At 33.2% G+C, this 21,279-nt stretch overlaps 1 protein-coding gene across 4 annotated transcripts; it reads left to right on the forward strand.

Moving 5' to 3' along the window:
- Positions 1-1,198: 1,198 nt before the first annotated feature.
- On the forward strand, positions 1,199-11,675 carry LOC143192077 (protein rhomboid). Of its 4 annotated transcripts, none has more exons than XM_076397563.1 (7): positions 1,376-1,512; positions 1,578-1,684; positions 5,752-5,996; positions 8,573-8,761; positions 11,072-11,215; positions 11,272-11,431; positions 11,480-11,675. In XM_076397563.1, the coding sequence occupies exons 3-7, from the start codon at positions 5,865-5,867 to the stop codon at positions 11,647-11,649; spliced, it is 795 nt and encodes a 264-aa protein (XP_076253678.1). In that variant the 5' UTR covers positions 1,376-1,512; positions 1,578-1,684; positions 5,752-5,864; the 3' UTR covers positions 11,650-11,675. The 4 variants fall into 4 exon arrangements, with proteins under 4 accessions (XP_076253679.1, XP_076253678.1, XP_076253680.1 ...); XM_076397565.1 differs by having other exon boundaries at positions 8,585-8,761; XM_076397566.1 differs by having other exon boundaries at positions 5,752-5,981; positions 8,585-8,761.
- The last annotated feature ends 9,604 nt before the right edge of the window (positions 11,676-21,279 follow it).

A 21,279-nucleotide genomic window follows, 5' to 3' on the forward strand; every position in this document is an offset into this window, starting at 1 on the left:
CTGTAGTAAACTTGTAGACTGGTTATTATTACATTATTATTTTTACTACTTTTCAATTGCTAGGAAAATTCGAAGAATTGTGTTAAATATTTAAAGGTATTATCAACATTTATATAACACCCTCCTCGGATCGTTATTAAATCATATCCGGGAATTTTTTACAATTACTCATTATTGTTTGTTTAACTTCTCTGACTAATTTATTTAATATGACAGGTCTATTTGAAATAGGGAAACAGACGGGAAAAGCTTAAATACTTGTTTTAAGCGATTTGAGAGCGAAATGTCAGCCTTCTCTTACGCTGATTACGCTGCTGGGGAATTTTGAGCTTTCTTATTGCTTTCAATAATAAATAATCTGTAGCCTTAGATTATGTCAGAGTATTCCATAATTCCTTGGTATTTTCTGCAGCTGATTCTGATTTCGATGTCATCGTGCAGCTGTTAGTTGATTACGTAGCAATAAGCATTGGTAATCAATCGTAGAACGTTGCTTAGGGTACACTGAATTACAAGTTTCCATATTGCTCTGTTGTTGTAGGTGTTTCACTGTTAGGTGTCGCGTAACATGATGCCCGCTGTACATTTGTTGTAAAGTTTATTGCTGTTGTTTCTAAATCAACTTTTGTTGTAGTGGCAAATTTGAAGAAGTCATTCTGTTTATATTCTCTCTAAAAATTGACCAGTTAGTTCTATTATTACACAGAGAAGATGGTTTACCTTTAATGATAATTTTTTAAAAATTTGTATTATTACTGGCGAATGGTCTGAAGGTAGATCAAAACATGATTCTGCCCGGCACTTATTTGTACCAATAAGTAACACAAAAGTCTATAATATCGGGTGTTCAGTTTCTATTTGATGGTCAATATGTTGGTTTACCAGTAGGCGTCAAAATGATAAACACCAATAATAAAGATTTATTGAAGCATGATTATGTCAACTAAAATATATTTAGAAATAGGTTTCCAAACTTTTGAACGGTAGTGGTAAAATACCGCGAGTTTTAACATCAGTATTTGTTAAAACTCCCCCATAAATTTCAAAGAACAAGGGCCATAAGACACAAGACAACCAGCAGCATTCAGTGCGATGTCGGTAGGTGTATAGTGCTGATGATCTGTTTACAAACAACAAAAAAAGCAACGTGCGCGCTCTAAATAAGTAAAGTGGTCAAGAAGCGGGAGCCTTTAACCTAAACAACCGTAAAAACCAGAGGTACTATTATCAATTTAGGAGTTTTTGCTCTTTTCACGTCGATGGAATCTAAAAAACATTGCACTAATTTTCTCGCTAAATGAAAGAAGCATGTGGGCGTACATAATTGATACACTCGTAACGTCTAACAAGATCATATTACATCGTTTTACGTTATTACTAAAGAAACATCTTACGCTGATGGCCGTCTATTATAAATATAGTATATATTCCTGAAAACGAGCGCATCAAAGGCAACCAGAGAGAGAAAAAAATCGAAACCGGGAAGACCATCTCCGAATTTACGTTTGACAAGTAAGAAAATGCGCGTTATTGGTTCAAACAAATGCAGAAATAGTCTCGGAAAATGTTATTTTTAGTGCAACTGAAACGGTTTATATGGTCCAGCAGTTGTGTCTTTCGGTCCTGATGCGAACGGTATATTTCCCTTGCCTTATATTAAATAAATAAATCAGTAAATATTACGGTAAGTACATCGTATAATTTTTCTATGTATAGTAGGTTTCGATAGTTTTGTGTGTTTAAATTATGCGAGAAAAAATAATAAATAAAAATAGTTTATAACATATAATATTATATAAAAATACTTTTATTGTTAAATTTAAATCCTTGTTGATTTAAATACCTGTGAAATACATAATATTTATTTAATAGAAAGGTACTCTCTTGTATTCCAAGGAAAGGAAAGGAAAGGATGTTTGATGATATTTTGATGTTCCAAAAGTGAACTTTTTTGGCTCTATGTAAGGTCGCGTCATCTTGTAATTTGACATACTAGTCTCCATCGGCTCTATCTTGGTCTCTAATAATGTTTATGTTTTAACACTGACGTTGTCTCTAATAAATTCACATCACTATACTACCCAAAATCAAATGGTTTGATTCTTTTGAGTCTGCGTTCTGTTCTGGTGTTATTCTAGAGTTGTATTGCTTCGATAGTTACATGAGAACGAAGTCTCTCCACATGTCTCCTTGCGGTTATTTTGATTTCCTGAGTGTCAGTTGGTATCTGAAGGTTTAGGTGTAAATAATTAGTTCAATAATCAATTCAATCAATACTTGCTTGTCTAATAGCAGTTTATTACGCAATAATAATTGTAAATTTCTTCCAATTAAGCAATATATTTTCCTATATTTGGGAATCTATAGACACGATTGTCTACAAACAAATGTAAAATCCGACAAGAAATAACTATTCCAGTTATCCCGGTAATTAGGCTAGATAAGACCGGATGTATTCTGTTATAGCCTCTGGTAGGGAGGTCCAAAACTCTAATCTTAACTATCGAACGTATTTTAATAGCTCATTTGCTTTCCAGATAGTTCACCAAAATTTTAAACTATAATAATGTTTTAATAATTTTTTCATGTTAATTTTTTTTGAAGATTGTTGGTAACATATATTAAGTATTGCATCTACTACTAGGTTCATATCACAATCCTTTCATGATTCTTAGCTTTGTGGAGCTCTTGTCTTACCATTTTTGTTCAAACAATATTACTCAAATATGTACCACAATCCTTTTTAATATTCATCCTGTTCGTGTTCTTAATTGAACTGTAAGTCTATAGTTAGTTAGTAATCTAAGTATATATCTAGGAGTCCCATCGGCTCTATCTTGGTCTCTAATAATGTTTATGTTTTAACACTGATGTTTTCTCTAATAAATACACATCACTACACTACCCAAAATCAAATGGTTTGATTCTTTTGAGTCTGCGTTCTATTCTGGTGTTATTCTAGAATTGTATAGTTTCGATAGTTACCTGAGAATGAAGTCTCTCCACATGTCTTCTTGCGGTTATTTTGATTTCCTGAGTGACAGTTGGTATCTGAAGGTCTAGATGTAAGTAATTAGTTCAATAATCAATTCAATCAATACTTGGTTGTCTAATAGCAGATTATTACGCAATAATAATTGTAAATTTCTTCCAATTAAGCAATATATTTACCTATATTTGGGAATCTATAGACATGATTGTCTACAAACAAATGTAAAATCCGACAAGAAACAACTATTCCAGTTATCCCGGTAATTAGGCTAGATAAGACCGGATGTATTCTGTTATAGCCTCTGGTAGGGATTTTATGGAGGTCCAAAACTCTAATCTTAACTATCAAACCTATTTTAATAGCTCATTTGCTTACCAGATAGTTCACCAAAATTTTAAACTATAATAATGTTTTAATAATTTTTTCATGTTAATTTTTATTTGAAGATTGTTGGTAACGTATATTAAGTATTGCATCTACTACTAGGCTCCTTCTGTTATACTTAGTTGTTAAGCATAGTCAGTTATGTAATTTTGTTGTCCTGAGATACTTTTAGGTAAAAAGAGAAAAATCCCTTGGGTTTTTTCTTTATATATTGTTTCTTATACTTTAGCTGTTTTTTTATATATATTTAATTATATTTGAAATTGCAAATCTGAAACAATAACTAAACAGAATACAAGTATTTACCCTGTATATACCCTGTACATTTGTATGAATTTGAAGGAATTATCACTTCACAGGGTTGGGTAGTACCTAATTACTTAATAATTAAAATCCGCAATTGCAATTGTACTTGTAATTCAATTACTTCTTAAAAATGTAAATTTTAATTGATATTAACAATCCAAATCCGCTGCAAATCATAAAATACTATCTTTAGGACTCAGTTCATATATTCCTGTCCTACATAATGGAACTCTACAAGCCTATAGTGCAGTTTATGAGATGTAAATCAAAATGAAAGTACCTATTTGATAAGATGCATAAGACTACACTTGCATTATAGCTGAAAAAGATCTTACAAAAAAAATTAAAAGATTTTTGAACTGTCACAAAACTGTCTGCCAGAAAACATCACTATGAGAGGTAAATAATTTAATATCTTTCAATTCATGCCTTAAAGGGAAATTATAAAAAATATGGCATAATGCCTGGCAGTAATGGAAGTATCAGTATTAGTAAAGAAGATGATTTAACTGTTTTTGCAAACAGGGGCAGTGACATCAAAAGTGGAATTGGAGTTAGTTGGAAAATAGAGTTAGTAGCTTCTTAAACAATAAAAGCAAAAAACATCCTTGAATGCTATCCAAATATAAAAAATGGGTTCATATAATATAACACAAATTTATGCTTAGCAGGGCTTATTGTTGTAAATAGTTATTGTTTTCTTGAGTAGGTTTTATTAATTCCTCAACAATAGGGTGTTTGATAGTACATGTCAAAGTCTAGTGTTCGTAAAAGGAAATTGTTCTTTTACTGATTAATGGGCTGTATTAGATTGCTTCAATTATATTTACATAGCCTAACATCTGACTCTAAAAATATTTTTAAAAAAAGTTAAAATACTATATTTTGTATTTTATATTGTATATATAAAATATATGTCTTAAAAATATTTTGCATTCCTTATTTTTAAATACATATGAGATAGTATTTTGTAATTTGTATTTTAATTGAAGCAAAGTACGTATTTTTCGCAGCTCTGTATTATCAATCATCATGTGAAGGGTTTAAAGTAACAAAAACTTTATATAATAGATTTAATTCTTCATTATTGTTTTGTAGTCGCACTTCAATAGTTTCCATTTCTTTCCGTAAAATAAAATCGTTTTCAAAGTAAAATAGAAGTTAATATAATATATAACCAAAACGCCTTTTATATCACTAGTGTAGATATACTATATTTGGTGACTATTATTCATATGTTCTGTATATAAATTTGGATAATTTCTTTGGTTGTGATTGCTTTTTGGCTTTTGGTCGGGTTTTTCTTCTTTCCCAAACCCTCTTAACACATCTTGTTTCTTCTACGAACTATAAGTATAAGTGTCTCAACTATCTTCTTTTTATGTATTCTTTTAAAGGTTCTATGTTGAGGTTTTTTCTTATTTCATCGTTTCTCATCCTATTCAGCCATGTCTGAATGAATTTCAGATTCATTACAAAGGAATTTATTTTTTCTAATTTTGACATTCGAACTTCAATATATTTTTCGATTAATTTCAATTTCTATTCAAATATACCAGAATGTATTTCAATGTGTTCCAAACCCTTCAACTTGTATATTTATTTCTTTTGGATGCTCCATCATCGTGACTTTCCTATTGTTTTTGTTCAAAATCATCCCATATTATTTTAGAACCGTGTTTTGGTTAAGGTTTTCTATAGTACAACAACAAAACCTCTTTCTGACATGTCCTTGTTATTTCATTCAAAAATGTTATGAACAATGTTGGGCTTGGACTTCCCCATTGTCTTGCCTTACATAATTAAATAAAATAATACAGTGCATGCTAGTATTTTGTTCACATTCGATAAACCAGCGGGCAATTTGTCCAAAACAAATCGCAGAAAGAGAAATATTTATCTTTACCTATCCTAATGCATCTGTAGAAAGGACGTAAAATTAGAACAGTTTATTCTACACGATTTGCATAGTTTCGAAAACAGTCGAGATTTGCCTTAAATAATTGCCGTTCTATATATACCTTTCGCCCAAGGACGATAATACACAGATTTTTGTTTATTTTAATTAGGTAACCGCGATACGTAAACATTGAGGAGAAACGTGAAGAGAAACAGGCGGTGTTGTAGAATTTTTACATTCACAACTAGTCGAACACGTCCGCATATTGGCCTGTCCCGAAAAATGACCGATCCCCTGGTCATTTTTATGACAGAAACATGTGAACGAAACAAGCAAAACAAACGGAAGTCATACAAAGACAACATCGACGATATAAGAATTCCAGTTTCTATTGTAGTGGTTAGTATTTTGCAGGTAAGTGGAATTAGTATGGTTATGGCGGTAAAAATTCTTCTTGTTCTATTAGTTTAAAATTCAGATGCAACCTCTCAAAACATTACTTAAACAGTGTACGATGGATTTCTCATTGGTATCTCTACATTTATCAAGAAATCGATACTTTTTTATGAATAATTTAAGTTCATTAATGATGGAAGATGACAATCATTTCACCTATAATTATATTCAATACCAATGTGAGTGCTTCACACTCTGAAGACGTTCTATCTATCTCTTGGCCAGTACGTTGGTTTACCAGTAGATTGGCATGTATTATGATCAGGAAAGTCGCTAAAATATATATTAATCAAAGTATTTTTCATTATTTTCTACAATTTTTTCCGATTTTTCTGATAATATAATGTTAATATAACGTTGTTAGTTTACATATTTCGGTTTACATATAACAGGTTTTTTTTATTAATTACTTTTATTAATCTTTCATTAGATATGCTTAGTTCAATCTTAATTCACAAATTAATTTAATTAATTACTACTATTCTATTTTACTTGCATCAATACACAAGGAAGGGGGGTACGGGATTAATACACCGGTATGTATTTCCCAAAACTAAAGCACTTAAGCTTAAGAGTTAAACTTATACACTATACACATTCGTATGGTATTTCCTTCGTTTTGTCCATTGGCTGTATTGCTTTGACGTTGCTGTGATCGTAACCTTATTTCATGTTTTAAGGTAAAATATTGGGTCACTTCACAAATCCCTTCGCATTTAGCCCTTCCTTAGTTACGCAGCGATAAGCACTGAAATTGCGTTGAATTACTAGTTGGTTTGATGTCTTACTGCAACTCCATATTAGCACTCCATGGGTCCAAATTGGTTTTATGATTTACCGATAAATCAATCTCTTTAATTTCAGGTCAATTCGAGAGTATCTTCCGACCAACCAGTACAATTACTTGATTTTGAGTCTAATCTGCTTTACTTTTTGTCTAACATGATGTTTCCAGTTTAATCCATCGAGATATAATCCGAGGTATTTAGCTCATTCTGCTTGGGGAATCGATAATAATATGTAATTTCGCCGCAACGCTAAATTAACATGGAGAGATTTGCAGCTAATACGTTGTATTTTCCAGTCTCTAGTCCATATGTAGATCTTGCTGATCGCTACTTGCACTTTTTCTACAGTCTTAGACAGAGATACATATTTTACCATGATAACTGTGTCGTCAGCAAATATTCGCAGATATAGAAGTGGTGCTTCACACTTTATGTATTTTATTAATCGATATTTTGTTGACATATTTTGGCTAATACGCTGGTTTACCAATAGACTGGTATATATTGTACACTTGAAAGATGAGTAAAACTGAGAAAAATTGGTACAAGTTTACCAATCAAAATATTTTCAACTTTTAAATCATTCTCTACCATTTTTACCGATCTTTCCGAGAATATGGTGTCAAAACAAGGACGGCACTTCCTCATCATTTCAAAGCCCTGTACATATCATGCAGTATTGATCTTACCAAACGGTTTTCAATTATCGTACTATGTTTGGTGAGTACGCTGGTTGCCTCAGATCCTCCACTTCTACTGCGTCATTTCACAACATCGAGCGTTATTATATATATAGTTATATATATAGTTGCTTACCCTTGGTGGTGATATTCTGTATCTCTTTCAATTATGAAGTGATTTCCGAACTCTTAAAAATATCTAAGATAATTTTCTTTTTCTAGTGCATACCTAGGTAGGCAGTGAGTATTGCAACAATGTTTGATGTTGCTTATATCTCCCATATCGGATATATGATATCTTCATAATGTTCTAATATAGAATTATGTATTAATATCATATTCATATTGTAACCCCTTAGCAAAATGTGTTTGAGAAAATTGACAAATTGTCTATTTTTGCTGCATGAGAAATATGAATAACTCATGGACCTGTTTTAATAGCTCATTTTCATTCTAAGCTGCCTTTATTTTTTCAACCTTTTAATATTTTTTTGATGTTTTTTTCATGTTTATCAATTTTTTCTGAGAGTTATATACATAACTGTCGTTTGTCTTTAACTTTTTGTGCATTTGTGCGTTTGTGCTACTATCTGTTATGCCGCATTGTGGAATGATCTTAGATAGAGGAAGAAAACTCTCCTTCTTCTTGCGATTAACATTGTTTCCTATGATTCAGCTGTTTTTTAGTTATTTCTTTTTTCGTTTATAATTTTTTCCTCTTTGTTTTTGAAGTTATTTTATCGGTTGTATGGTAACGACCCCCACAGTTAGCTGGATGATGTCAGCAATTTACGTATTTGGCATATACGAGATAACGTTATATAGCGATAACAACACATTTCACCTATTTCTTACAAAAAGATTGACGTGTGTCCAAATGCTAGATAATTTTTACATTGTAATATGAGTACATTTAGACCTTCAATTAGTAGAATTAAAAACATTTCCTCAATATTTTCTGTATTTCGCCATTAGATACAATTCACAAATCAATCCATTTCTTTCGGTAAGATATCCTAACCCAACGCTACAAATTAATTCCACCTAATATAATTCATTTATATAGTTATATTTACAGATACTCCTTCATATATTTTCCACGCCAACAACAGATAAATATTTCCGATTCGAACCAGATAAACGAAGTGAAATTTGGAGATATATCACATATATGTTAGTACATGAAGATTGGGCACACTTAATATTAAATATTGTTATTCAATGCATATTCGCAGCTCCATTGGAACGCCAACAAGTAAGTTTTATTCTAATACTAGCGACCCGCCCCGGCTTCGCACGGGTGCAATGCTGATACTAAATTAAATACACTACAGAAAAAATATGAACGTTGTATATAAAAACATAGCGGCCCGCTCCGACTTTGCACGGGCATAAAATATATATGCCTATGTCACTCAATGAAAACATGATTAAAATCGATCCAGTATTTTTGGTTCATTCATTACTGCCCTTGGCCTGCACGCATTAAATTTGGAGTAAAACAATTCCTCTTCCCCTATACTTACTATGAAGATTTCCTGCTATCTTTGGAATATCTAAATTCATACAATTTTTATTACATTACACATTTTTAAACGCAAATTTTAAATTTGTAATATCTCCGAAAATATTTGTTTAATTTACATGCTGTAAGGAACCATATTGATCTATATTAATTGCACACTGTATTTAAGGTACTTAATTCGATAAGGATTAATGCCGTATTGCTTAAAATAGCTTCGTAAATAAGCCATTTTCTCACGTAAAAAGTAAACAATAAAAATGGTTAATGTGGGTTATCCCTAAAAGATAAACATATACCATCGCGGACTTTTTTGTAGACCTTTTTATGGTAGTACATTAATTTGATCTAACTCGTAGGGTTAGGCAGCGTTTTTGCTAATTGCTAAATAAGCCTAAAAAAATAGGTTAATTTACGACATCAAGTTAGAAACCTCTAAAATTAGCAATGTTGCCTTAGTATATTATGCATGTATTATACATATAAACCTTCCTCTTGAATCACTCTATCTATTCAAGAAAACCGCATCAAAATCCGTTGTGTAGTTTTAAAGATTTAAGCGCACATAGGGATATATGGACAGAAAAGGCGACTTTGTTTTATACTATGTAGTGATTCGTCAACGTCAACAATTTGCCCGTGGGCAATAAGTATTATCATATGATTTCCGTTATATAATATAACCATCCTAACATCTAGAAGATCACTTCAGTAAGTGGTCTGCTGTACAACTTATAATCTAGATCTTATTCTAGAAACTATTCTAACTTATTCTAGAGATTATTAAATCTCACTCTGTGTGTCTATTAATCAGTTCGTAAGGTAGTTTGCGTTAGCCTACACACTTCATTGTCATCGCGCACATTTAACTGTTTGGCGAGTGCATTGGGATCCACTAATCGTATTTCAGGCTATATATATATAATAATATAACTCCCAACACTTTATTCTGGGACCTCTGGAGGCTATCTATGTTAGATTTGCTAGTAGTGCCCCACAGTTTAATACCATAGGTCCAAATGGGCCTAAATATTGACTTATACAGTAAAATTTTGTTATCTAATGATAATTTAAATTTACGCCCTATCAGCCAATAAATAAATTTTTCCAACCTTTCAGGCAATTTACGGATTCCTTCTTAAAAGAACGATGTGTATTTTGAGGTTATGCACGAATCGACCCATTTTCTGGTATCCTCATAAGACGTGAAGCGTTGCTCAGACACGCCACGACTCGTATGTCGAAACAGATAGTTATCAGAACGAACAAGGTCTGGAGAATACGGCGGGTGGTGTAGGACTTTCCTTTTTAATGTCTACAAATAGGTTTTTACCGGTTTTGCAACATGTAGTCGAGCGTTAACATGCCGAAGAATAGCAACCGTCATTCATGGTTTCGTTAGATTTTAGCAGCTCATAGAATTGCACACCAAGCTGATCCCACCAAGAGCATTAGCTTGGAGCCATGACTATTCGGCTTTCCCGTTGACGTTGATGCATGACCAGTAACAATACGATGCAAAAATATTTCCAATTTTGTCGTTGAAGCAGCATCTCTTGGCTTGAATGCAAACAGTACAAAATATTTAAGCTTTTGATTCCCATGTTCTTTAAATTATTATAAATGCTTTCTTGTATTACTCCCAACAATTCGGCATATACTTCTTGCGTTTTACGCGGATCATCAAATAGTAATGCTTTCAAATCCTCGTCTTCGAATCTGTTTGACTGTCCAGAACACAATTTGTCTTCCGTGGCAAAATCCCGGCTTTTAAAACGTCAAAACCAGTATCCATATGTTGAAATCGATGAAGTACACAGTAAAAAATGTTTTGTTCATACTTCGGCGAAATGATGCATACTATGAAGCGAAATGAAGCTGTTGGTGAGGTCCCAACATGAAGTTGATTACAAATAGACTTTATGCGATTTAATACATAACGAGATCTTCTGTTGTTGTTCATCATTTTATATTAATTTATGCGCTGGATAAAATACAAGCGATATACGCAATCCTAACTTTACAAAATGGTTTTATTTTAAGGGTTCCTTGCGAGTATTGACCATATACCTAGCTGGAGGTGCTACAGGTGTTTTAGGCGCGACCTGCGTCAATCCAAACTTAATAATCGGTTCATCGGCTGGTGGATATTCCCTTCTACTGTCAAACGCATCGGATCTCATTGTAGTAAGTTAAGGAAAGCATACAAATAAGCCGTCAGCACTACTATTTATCATTCATAGAATTACGAAACAAGTACTTATAGAAGATATCGTTCCATCACAATCGGAATCTTAGTGTTATTCGACATAGTTTACGACATCGTACATGTCATGTGTAAAAAGAAACCTCAGGTATCCTGGCAGACACACTTAGCCGGAGCTATAACAGGACTGTTAATAGGTAAAGATGCAGGTAGGCCTAAACTCAATAAACATGTATATGTTTCAGGATTAATACTTTTTAAATGTCACGACAATACGGCATCCAGAAGATCGATTTTCTGGATATGCGTTATATTGTATTGTTGTTTAGTGATCGCCTTTATAATAATTATAATACAAATCGAGAGGTGTACTCCATCGAACCAAATGATGTTCCAATATCGGTATTTTTGTTAACTGTAAATAAAGAGTGTTTCATTAAACATTTCATTTCATTTAACACCTTGGAAAAGCGTTTTTTTTTGAATATTCTGTTAGGTAACAGGTCAATTGAAAAGTCCCCGGACTACTATAGTAAAACACATTTTTTTGGCAAAATTAGTTTTTTTTATTCGATATTTCTTCCCAGCGAGCACTTTTTTGAGATCTGAGAACAGGAAATACTCGCCAGGGACCAGATTTGGGGAATACGACGGATGAGGAAGCAATTAGAAGCCCAATTCAAGGAATTTTGCCATCGTTTTCACTGACCTGTGACACGGTGCATTGTCTTGGTGAAGCAGCACTTTCTTTTCCTTCAAATGCGGCCGTTTTTCGGCGATTTAGTCCTTCAGACGGTCCAACAACGATATGTAATAATCGTTGTTGATGGTCCTTCCTTTTTTAAGGTAGTCGATGAAAATTATTCCATGAGCATCCCAAACTACAGATGCCATAACCTTGTCAGCCGACTGTTGCGTTTTCCCACGCTTTGGAGCAAGTTCATCGTGTGCAATCCACTCAGGTGATTGTCGATTGGACTTCGGAGTGAAATGATGGAGCCATGTTTCATCCATTGTCACATATCAACGCAAATACTCGGGTTTATTACGCTTAATCACCTTCAAACACTGCTCCGAATCATCAACTCGTCGTTGTTTTTGGTCAAAAGTGAGCTCACGCGGCACCCACTTTGCACAGAGCTTTCTCATACCCAAATATTCGTAAGTGATATGATGTACACGTTCAGTTAATATTTTTAAAGTGTCTGCTCTTTGATTCAATTTCAATTTACGGTCATTCAAAATCATTTTGTGGATTTTTTTAATGTTTTCGTCGGTAACAACCTCTTTTTGGCATCCACTGTGTTCACCGTCTTCGGTGCAGGTTTCATTACGTCTAAACTTAGCATACCAATCCTTGATGGTTGATTTTCCTGGGACAGTGTCCGGAAACTCCGCATCAAGCCAAGTTTTTACTTCAACTGTATTTTTTCCTTGCTTGTAAAAATTGCTGTGAAGCAATATAACGTACACGAAATTCCTTTTTATCCATTTTTTCACAATTGCAAAAGTTGCTTCACTCAAAATTTATAGCATTAATGCTATAAAACACAAACTAATGATCCGACAGTTGTCAAATTTATACACGAATCTTTTGAGGGTTAGGGCTAACTAAAAAACATATGGATTTAATTCTAGTAGCGCCATCTATGTGTCAGGCCGGAGACATTTCAATTTACCTGTTACTTATATTTATTTTGATCAGCGATATTCAACTTGGTAACTATACAAGAGTCTAATTTTGAAAGACCTTAGTATATGCAAGAATTTGAATTTGCCCCGTTGCCAATTCTGGCAAATTATACGTAGATTTGAAGTAGATGATTATAGTATATAATATTTCCCCTGATACTCAAGTTTTTTTTATCTATTGTAATATAAAGAACCATTCATAAACATATTTAACTTCAAAACAATTTTGAAAGGAAAAAAAGAGAAAATAAAATAATATGTACGATAACAAATATAATTTATTTATCAATATATAAACATTACAATAACAAATCAAAGTTGTACTTCTATAAAAAATATACTGTAAATTATTTTCTATACCACCCATGAAGCAGTTCTAGATACACTTTTTTATGTGGTATCCACTTAAGTCTGGTCTACAAGCATCTATTTATCTTTACAATCATACAATAATATAGCTAAACAATTGTACACACCTAAAACTTAACATATTCACTGAATACATCGCCCGATCTTTCATAATATTCGATTACATTGTCTATCAAATAAAATGCAATCTTACCCCTATCAAAACTCTCATTTCTAATTTCTTTTTGACCTCATCTACCGTTGCTTCCACACTTAGCTTTTCTTATATGCCTTATGGAATTCAAATAATTTGCTTACTGTAAATCGAACTTTACGAACCAATAAGTCTAATCTTTCGAAATTATCATTGCAACTTCAGCTACTAATTTGGCTGCAATCACATTTCTACCCGATTTTAATTGAATTAACTCACCCGCTCATTTGTCATTTTCATGCCCCACCTGAGTTGTATTTCACATTCCCTTCTCTTTTTTGTCAGATGGACAGTGATAATTTATTCTGTTAATTCCCCGAAGTTTTGAATTCTTTCATCCTTTGATACTCTTATCAATTCCTCTCGATCATCACAGTCGAATTTAGAAGTGCTAATATTTTTGACCAAATATAACCTGCAATCTTAATAAATGAGGATTTAGTTCATTAGATTTTGATTAGGTATGGTCATATAAAGGACATTGAATCATATTTATCAGAACTTTTACTTTGGCAGAGTCAATTATTTTACAAATTTAAAATAAAAATGTAATGGATATTCGGATGAATTTTCTTAATTTAAAAATTAAATTAAAATTAAAAGTATATAAAAGGTTGTATAGCAATATTTACAAATCCATAATTTATCCATAATGATACATATATATTTATTTATCCAAAGAACAAATAAACTATAAACAATAACATTCTTAGGAGTGGCAGGATCAAAATAAAAGTAGCTGTCATAATTCATTGGACTCTCGATCAACGACAACATCGCAAAATTAAGCGGAGTATGCTGAAGCTTATCGAATGCCGACTAGGATCACCTAAAATTAGCCACTTCTGAAAATATTAATGTAAACAACCTAACCTAACTATTAAATTCGATGATTTTAACATTTCTCTCCATAAAATAACAGTTGTCCCTTTAGAATTTTCTGTCAAAGCCCAACCAACACTTTTAGAAACTTATGGTGATGCTACTGCGGCACACCTCAATTATTAATATTTTAGTTCCAATGATTTAACAATAGTTATTTTGATATCAATGACAAGTATGGCCTGAAGCATTGCAAATATCGAAAATGGAGACTTGCAAGACCCACTGGATGAAAACTCAGCTCGAACTCTCAAAGAAGCTTCAGACAGTTTAGCACTTCATGAATCAATGGTTTCCAGACATTTACGTACAATGCAAAATATCCAAAAAGAGGGGAAATGGCTACTACGCTTCAACTTCGCTGTTCCATTGCTTGCCAGACAACAAAAGAGAGTTTTCTGTGGCCCATTATGACTGGAGATTTTTTTTTTTTTTTTTTTTTTTTTTTTTATTACTCTTCGTAAGTCCACAATCTGCCCTATTGGCAATAAGTATTTCTTCTGTTTATATTATATATACATGGCATGTAGAAAATCACTTCAATAAGCAATCTTCTGTATAAAATATTATCTTAATTAATTAGACTTATTCTAATGCTTATTCTAAACTCTACATATGTCCAGTAATCAGATCAGGTGGTGTTAAACGTTTTAGTCTACGCACTTCACTATCACGTCGCATATTTAGCTGATTAGCGAGTACATTGGGATGCACTGACACTCTTTCGAAGTACTTCACACAAACACGTTGGATTACACTCGTTATAGGTTCTAGAGGAATATCGCGTTGTATCACTTTATTTGAAATATAGTACGGAGCATCAACAATGGCACGCAACACCTTATTTTGGAACCGTTGAATGATGGATATATTAGATTTGCTAGCGGTACCCCATAGTTGAATTCCATATGTCCAAATGGGCTTGAGTATAGACTCATACAGCAATACCTTGTTATCTAATGATAACTTGGATTTGCGCCCAATGAGCCAATACATTTGATATAATTTTAGTCCTAGTTGTTTCCGTTTAGAGAGTATGTGCTTTTTCCAGGTTAGGCGTCGATCTAAATGCATACCAAGATATTTAACATGCTCTGCTTGGGGGAGTTGACGATGATTGATATTTACTGGTGGACATGTTCTTCTACGCAGGGTAAACGTTATATGCGTGGATTTTGATTCATTGGCTTTAATGCGCCATGTCTTCAACCATAATTGTATTTGATCCAGGTGGGTTTGTAGGTTTATTGATGCTGTGACTGGATCTTCATGGGATGCTAAGATTGCTGTATCGTCTGCATATGTTGCCACAGTAGTTATTTTTGTGGTGGGCAGATCAGCCGTATACAGAAGATACAGTACTGGACCCAGTACACTACCTTGCGGAACTCCTGAATATATGGGATTTAATTCGGTATGTTCATCGCCTTGATTTACAATAAAATGTCTGTCAGTGAGATACGATTTTAGTAGCTGATAGTCCGGATGAGGGAGAAGTTTCTTTAGTTTAACCTGCAAGCCCGTATGCCATACTTTGTCAAAAGCCTGAGATATGTCTAGGAAAGCAGCCGAACAATATCTTTTGGCATTTAGGTCAGCGTTTATTTGGTTTACAAGTCTATGCACTTGTTCTATAGTCCCATGCTTATTGCGAAAGCCAAACTGATGTTCTGGAATAATTTTTCTTTTTTCTATTATACAGTTTAGTTTTTTTATGTATAATTTCTCGAAAACTTTCGAGATTATTGGTAATAAACTTATAGGTCGGTAGGAGGTCACATCTTCTGGTATTTTTCCTGGTTTAAGTATCATTAATATTTTAGCTACTTTCCAGATACTAGGGAAATAATTAATTCGTAGCATAGCATTAAATATATATGTTAATAGTTTTATAGCCTTTTCTGATAGTTCTTTTAAAATTTTGCCAGTAATTAAGTCATAACCAGGAGCTTTTTTAATATTAATCTCTCTCATTATTGTATGTTTAACTTTTTTGACCGTTAATTTCTCGTGCGGTAAATCCATTTGAAATGGCGAATCTAGAAAGCTAGTAATTTTATTTTCGTCATCTTTATGTAGCTGAGACTGGAAAGGTTTAAAAACATTCTTTAAGTGTTTTGAGAAAATGTCGGCCTTCTCTTTATTGCTTCTCGCCCAATTATTTTCGCTTGTTTTAATAGGTGGGTTATGCTGCTGGGATCTCCTAAGCTTTTTTGTTGCTTTCCACAACGAATAGTCTGTAGCCTCAGTTGATGTCAAGTTTTCTAGGTATTCTTGAATGCCTTGGTTTTGTTCAATTTGAATTAGATCTCTCAGCTCTTTTATGGCCCTATTAAATTTTCTTTTATTCTCTTCAGTCCTTTGCCGTTGCCAATTTCGTCGTAACTTTCTTTTTTCTGCTATCTTTTTCTGTATTGTACATGATATATGTGTATTTTTTCTTGGAAATGTTTCACTGTTGGGAGTCGCGGAATATGCTGCCTCCTGTATATTTTTTGTAAGATTTATTGCTGCTATTTCTATATCCATTTCAGTTTGTAACGGTAAGTTTAGAGAGATATTTTGGTCTAAGTTTTCTCTAAATGAGGGCCAGTTAGTTCTATTATTGCACAGAGAAGGGGGTTTATCTTTGATGGTAATTTTTGAAGAAATTGTTACTATTATTGGTGAATGATCAGAAGACAGGTCGAAACATGATTCTGCCTGACACTTTTTTGGATCAATATTTTTTGTAATACAGAAATCTATTGTATCTGGTTTTTTATTTCTGTCTGAAGGCCAATATGTTGGTTCACCAGTAGAGATATATTGTAAGTTATCTTTCCTTATGGCTTTGAGCAGTTCTCTACCTTTTGAGGTTATTATTCTTGAACCCCACATTAAATGTTTTGCATTATAATCTCCTCCTGCTATAAATCTATTACCTAGCGTACTGAAGAATTCTTGAAATTGTTCTGCCTTGTTGTTATGTTTGGGTGGGCAATAAATCGCAGAAATTGTTAATGGTCCATGGGCTTCCTCTATGGTTATACTGGTGGCTTGCAGGTAGTCTTTGCGGAATTTTTCTTTTTCGAAATGCTTTATATCATCTCGAATTATTATGGCTGTACCTCCATGTGCTTTATCATCAGGGTGATTTGTATGATAAATCTTATATTTAGGAACTTTCAGATAATTCTTGTCCGTAAAGTGTGTTTCGGAAACCATCATAATGTCAATATTTTGTTCATTTACGAACATTTTTAGTTCCCTGGCGTGTTGTTGGAGCCCATTGGCATTCCAGACGGCGATTTTGTAACTACTGGTTTCAGGCATTAGGCAAGTTTGCTTACGACGGTTGTGAGTAGACCAAGCATCGTACTCATTTGATCCATTAGTTTAGCCATCATATTTTCTAATTTTGAGATGTTGCTAGTTTCAGTAGGTTGAGATATTGTCTCTAGTTTTTGTGCTGAACCATTTTCAACTATTTGGGCATAAGTTATGTCTGGTTGACTTGTTCTGGTGGGTAGTGGTAGATTGGTAGTAGTGGATTGTTTTTGTTGATGCCTTTTTTCCCTTAAGGCAGGATAGAGTTTCTGTTGTAGTTGCTTGTGAACTGCGCAACCCTTGTAGTTCGCTGGATGATTTCCATTACAGTTAACACATTTCACTTTTTCATCGCGAACTTTACGAGTACAATCTCCTGTCTTATGTTCTCCTGCACATTTTACGCATCTATATGATTTGCGACAGTAAGTCTTTGTGTGCCCGTGCGCTTGACATCTTGTGCATTGTGGTATAATTCTTTTTATATGTGGTGGTTCGCATTTAATAATATTATTTTCCAATTTGGTGATTTCATACACCGCCTTATTATTTCCATTAGGTTTTATGTCTATATAAAACATAGGCAGAGGTTTTTTTGTCGTGTGATGTCGTATATTGTGAATATTTACGACCTCGTGGCCTTTTTCAGCTAGTGCTACCTTGATGGTGTTAAAGTCCGTCCCGTGATGTAATCCTTTTAATACGAATTTAAATGTTCTCTCGGATTTTGGCCTGAATGTATGGTATTGGGTGTTTCTTTCATCTAATTCTTTTATAAGAACTTTAAAGTGATCCGCTTCGAACAATTGGATTTTAATTGTTTCATAGCTCACTGTTTTAATTGTGTAGTTCGTAGTAATGGTTTTCAATAAGTCATGGATGTTTTTTATTATTCCTACCTTATAGACTGTTATTGGTGGTGGTTTGGGAACAACTTTTTCAGGGCTTGGTTGTATGTTCTCTTCAATTTCTTCCGACAGGTTGCTAAAACTGTTTTTTGTCTCTATCGGTTTCTGCAACCAATAGTCACTGATTCTTGTTTGTTTCCTCGCGATTTCTTCTTCTGGACTTCTCAATCGTTTTTTGTTAATGACTGTAGTCCATTCTGATAATGGAGTTTGCGTTATTGCTGTTTGTTCTAATCTTATATCAAAGTGTGCAGGTGATTTGGTTGAATCGCTATGGTTTGCCATTTTTTAATATTTTAATATTTTATTTAATTTACTTCCAGATGATAAAAAAAATAAAATAAATACATTGTTTATTTCACGCACTTCATTTTTCACTTACGTTATTTTAGCACTAGTTTTTTACTATAAATACTATAAATGAATTTCAAAAGGACTGTTGTAAAATAAGATGAAATAATTTTAAACACTAATAAAAATGAGATGCAGACCTTTTGTCTGGTCACGTAAACACGTATTCACTACACTTTAGGTCCACTGAGAGACGGATAGCCGCATCTGTTATGCGTTTTTAACACTCAATTAAATAACCGTAAAATACTGGGTTTTTTTAAAGAACGGTATCTTTTTATAGCTTGGACCGTATTGAAAATACGTCTTCACCCTACGAAGGTTGGAACTGAACTATGACTGGAGATAAAAACATGAATATTCATGTCCATAAAGGCTTGCTGTGTTCTTGATTGAATGATGCAACATAGCTTAGCTTGTTAAAGAAATTCATTTTCATACAGTGTAGTTATACTGCCAGAAAGAAGGGAAAAAGTTGCAAAAAATGACAGAACATATTTTTATAAATGAAGGTCTTTTAGGGGCAAAAATGATCATAATACATGTAAATACCCAATAGTTCATAAGCATCAAGTTAACACAGAAATATTTTTCCAAAATTATTGTTCTGTTTACAAGTCCTATCGAGCACTTTATACATTTTGAAAGTGGTTTACACTCTCTTTAAATAGGTAGAATTCCTTAATTTAGTGAAAACAATCGTCAGAGATTTCAGAGCCCAAACAGTTATATTAAATTAGATATTTTGTTCCTAATTTAATTTTTTGTATATCACACAAAATTATGTTATTATTTTCGTATTGTTTGGGCTCGGCACCGACTTCAAACTGATCGGTTGGTAGCAGTTAAAATAATATTGTAAATACTCAACTTGATCTAAAATCAAAGAGGTTGATCTATAAGACAATTATAAAGCCAATTTGGACCTATGGGGTGCAAATATAGCGTTGCACTAAAAATTCAAATCAACTAGTCATACAACGCTGTCAAAACAAGGTTCTTCGATTGATTACCAATGCATATCGGTACGTAACCAACGAAGAACTCAACGATGGCCTGGAAATCAAATAGATTTATCCAAGAATTCGCCTTGAAACACGAAAGAAGATTACTAAATCATACTAACGTAGAAGCAATACAACTGCTGGACAGCGCGCAGGATGTCAGGAGATTGAAGCGAACCAAACCATACGAACTTATATAAAGTGTATACCTTTAATGGTAACTATAGCTATAAGTTATTATAATTTTATTATTGAGGAATACATATTGATGTATTTTATCACACTCCTCTTGCTTGTGAATTAATCCAAGTACAAATGAAAAGTATCAATAAATTAATGTATAATTAAGATTGTACAAAGCGTATCTAATAAAGATGTTATAAAAAAAACTTTAGTATTACAATGGGTAGGTCAATTAAAGTTGCAGCACGTATGGGAAAAATAGGAATAAAGAAACAACGATTGAAAATAAAGAACGATTAGAGGTGACTTGGATAAATGTTCTAACCAAACTAAAGCAACAAAAAGTCATTGCCCCCGCCTAGAATCGAACCCGCGACCTCCGTGTGTGTGCTGAACTCTCTAAGCACTACACCATAGAGGCAGTTGTCTGCAATATTTCTACAGCTTCCCATATGATATGGTTAGTGCTGAAAAAGCAAATTGAACGCCTTTTGCACTCAACGACTTTGGTAAACACACCCTTACTAAAATCTCCTCAAAAACACTGAAGGGTATAGCGGTCCGGTCCCTGCTTTCATCATCAGCTTACCTAAATAACTTCAAAGTACGAAAGTAGTTGTGTGTACGTCCCCATAACATTTAAAGAAATATCCTCCGACTACTAACCGTTGACGAGTTGTGTCTTTTGTCACATCAACTCAGCACTAACATTATACACAGATATTTGATTATTTTAAATAAAAATATGTGAAAACATTGTACGTGCCTTTGAAATTTGAGGGTTTCCCTCGATTTCCATGGATTCCTCAAACAGATCCTGACTTGCTTCCAATGGAACCACCTCGGAAGTATGCTTTTTCGAATAAAAAAAGAATTTTGAAAATCAGTCCACTGTCGACAAAGAAATCGGTTAAAAATAAAATTGTTTAAGCATAATAAAAGTGTATTTCCATCCGTATACAAATAAAAACTTATATATAGGTAAAAAAGCGTCACAATAGACTCGATGCCCTACATTGTACAGATTGTCGTTTAATTGCTTCAACTTTCCACTTATTATATAGAGTTAGGAATCAATTCATTCAAAAAAATCAATTCTTTAAACATCAAAGGAGGGGCCATTTGTTTTGCATGGTTAACTATATTTTCATGTT

This window comes from Rhynchophorus ferrugineus, unplaced genomic scaffold, assembly GCF_030347505.1.
Source record: "Rhynchophorus ferrugineus isolate W39M unplaced genomic scaffold, kcgeb_rfMv2 rfM2, whole genome shotgun sequence".
In the NCBI taxonomy this organism is placed as follows: domain Eukaryota; kingdom Metazoa; phylum Arthropoda; class Insecta; order Coleoptera; family Curculionidae; genus Rhynchophorus; species Rhynchophorus ferrugineus.

Excerpts from the sequence above, each read along its gene's own strand:
- LOC143192077 (XM_076397564.1), top strand. The coding sequence starts at position 5,865 with ATGACCGATCCCCTGGTCATTTTTATGACAGAAACATGTGAACGAAAC. Across the intron at positions 5,997-8,572 it reads TAGTGGTTAGTATTTTGCAG|TTATATTTACAGATACTCCT; the intron begins GTAAGTGGAATT and ends TCATTTATATAG. Across the intron at positions 11,216-11,271 it reads ACGCATCGGATCTCATTGTA|AATTACGAAACAAGTACTTA; the intron begins GTAAGTTAAGGA and ends TATCATTCATAG.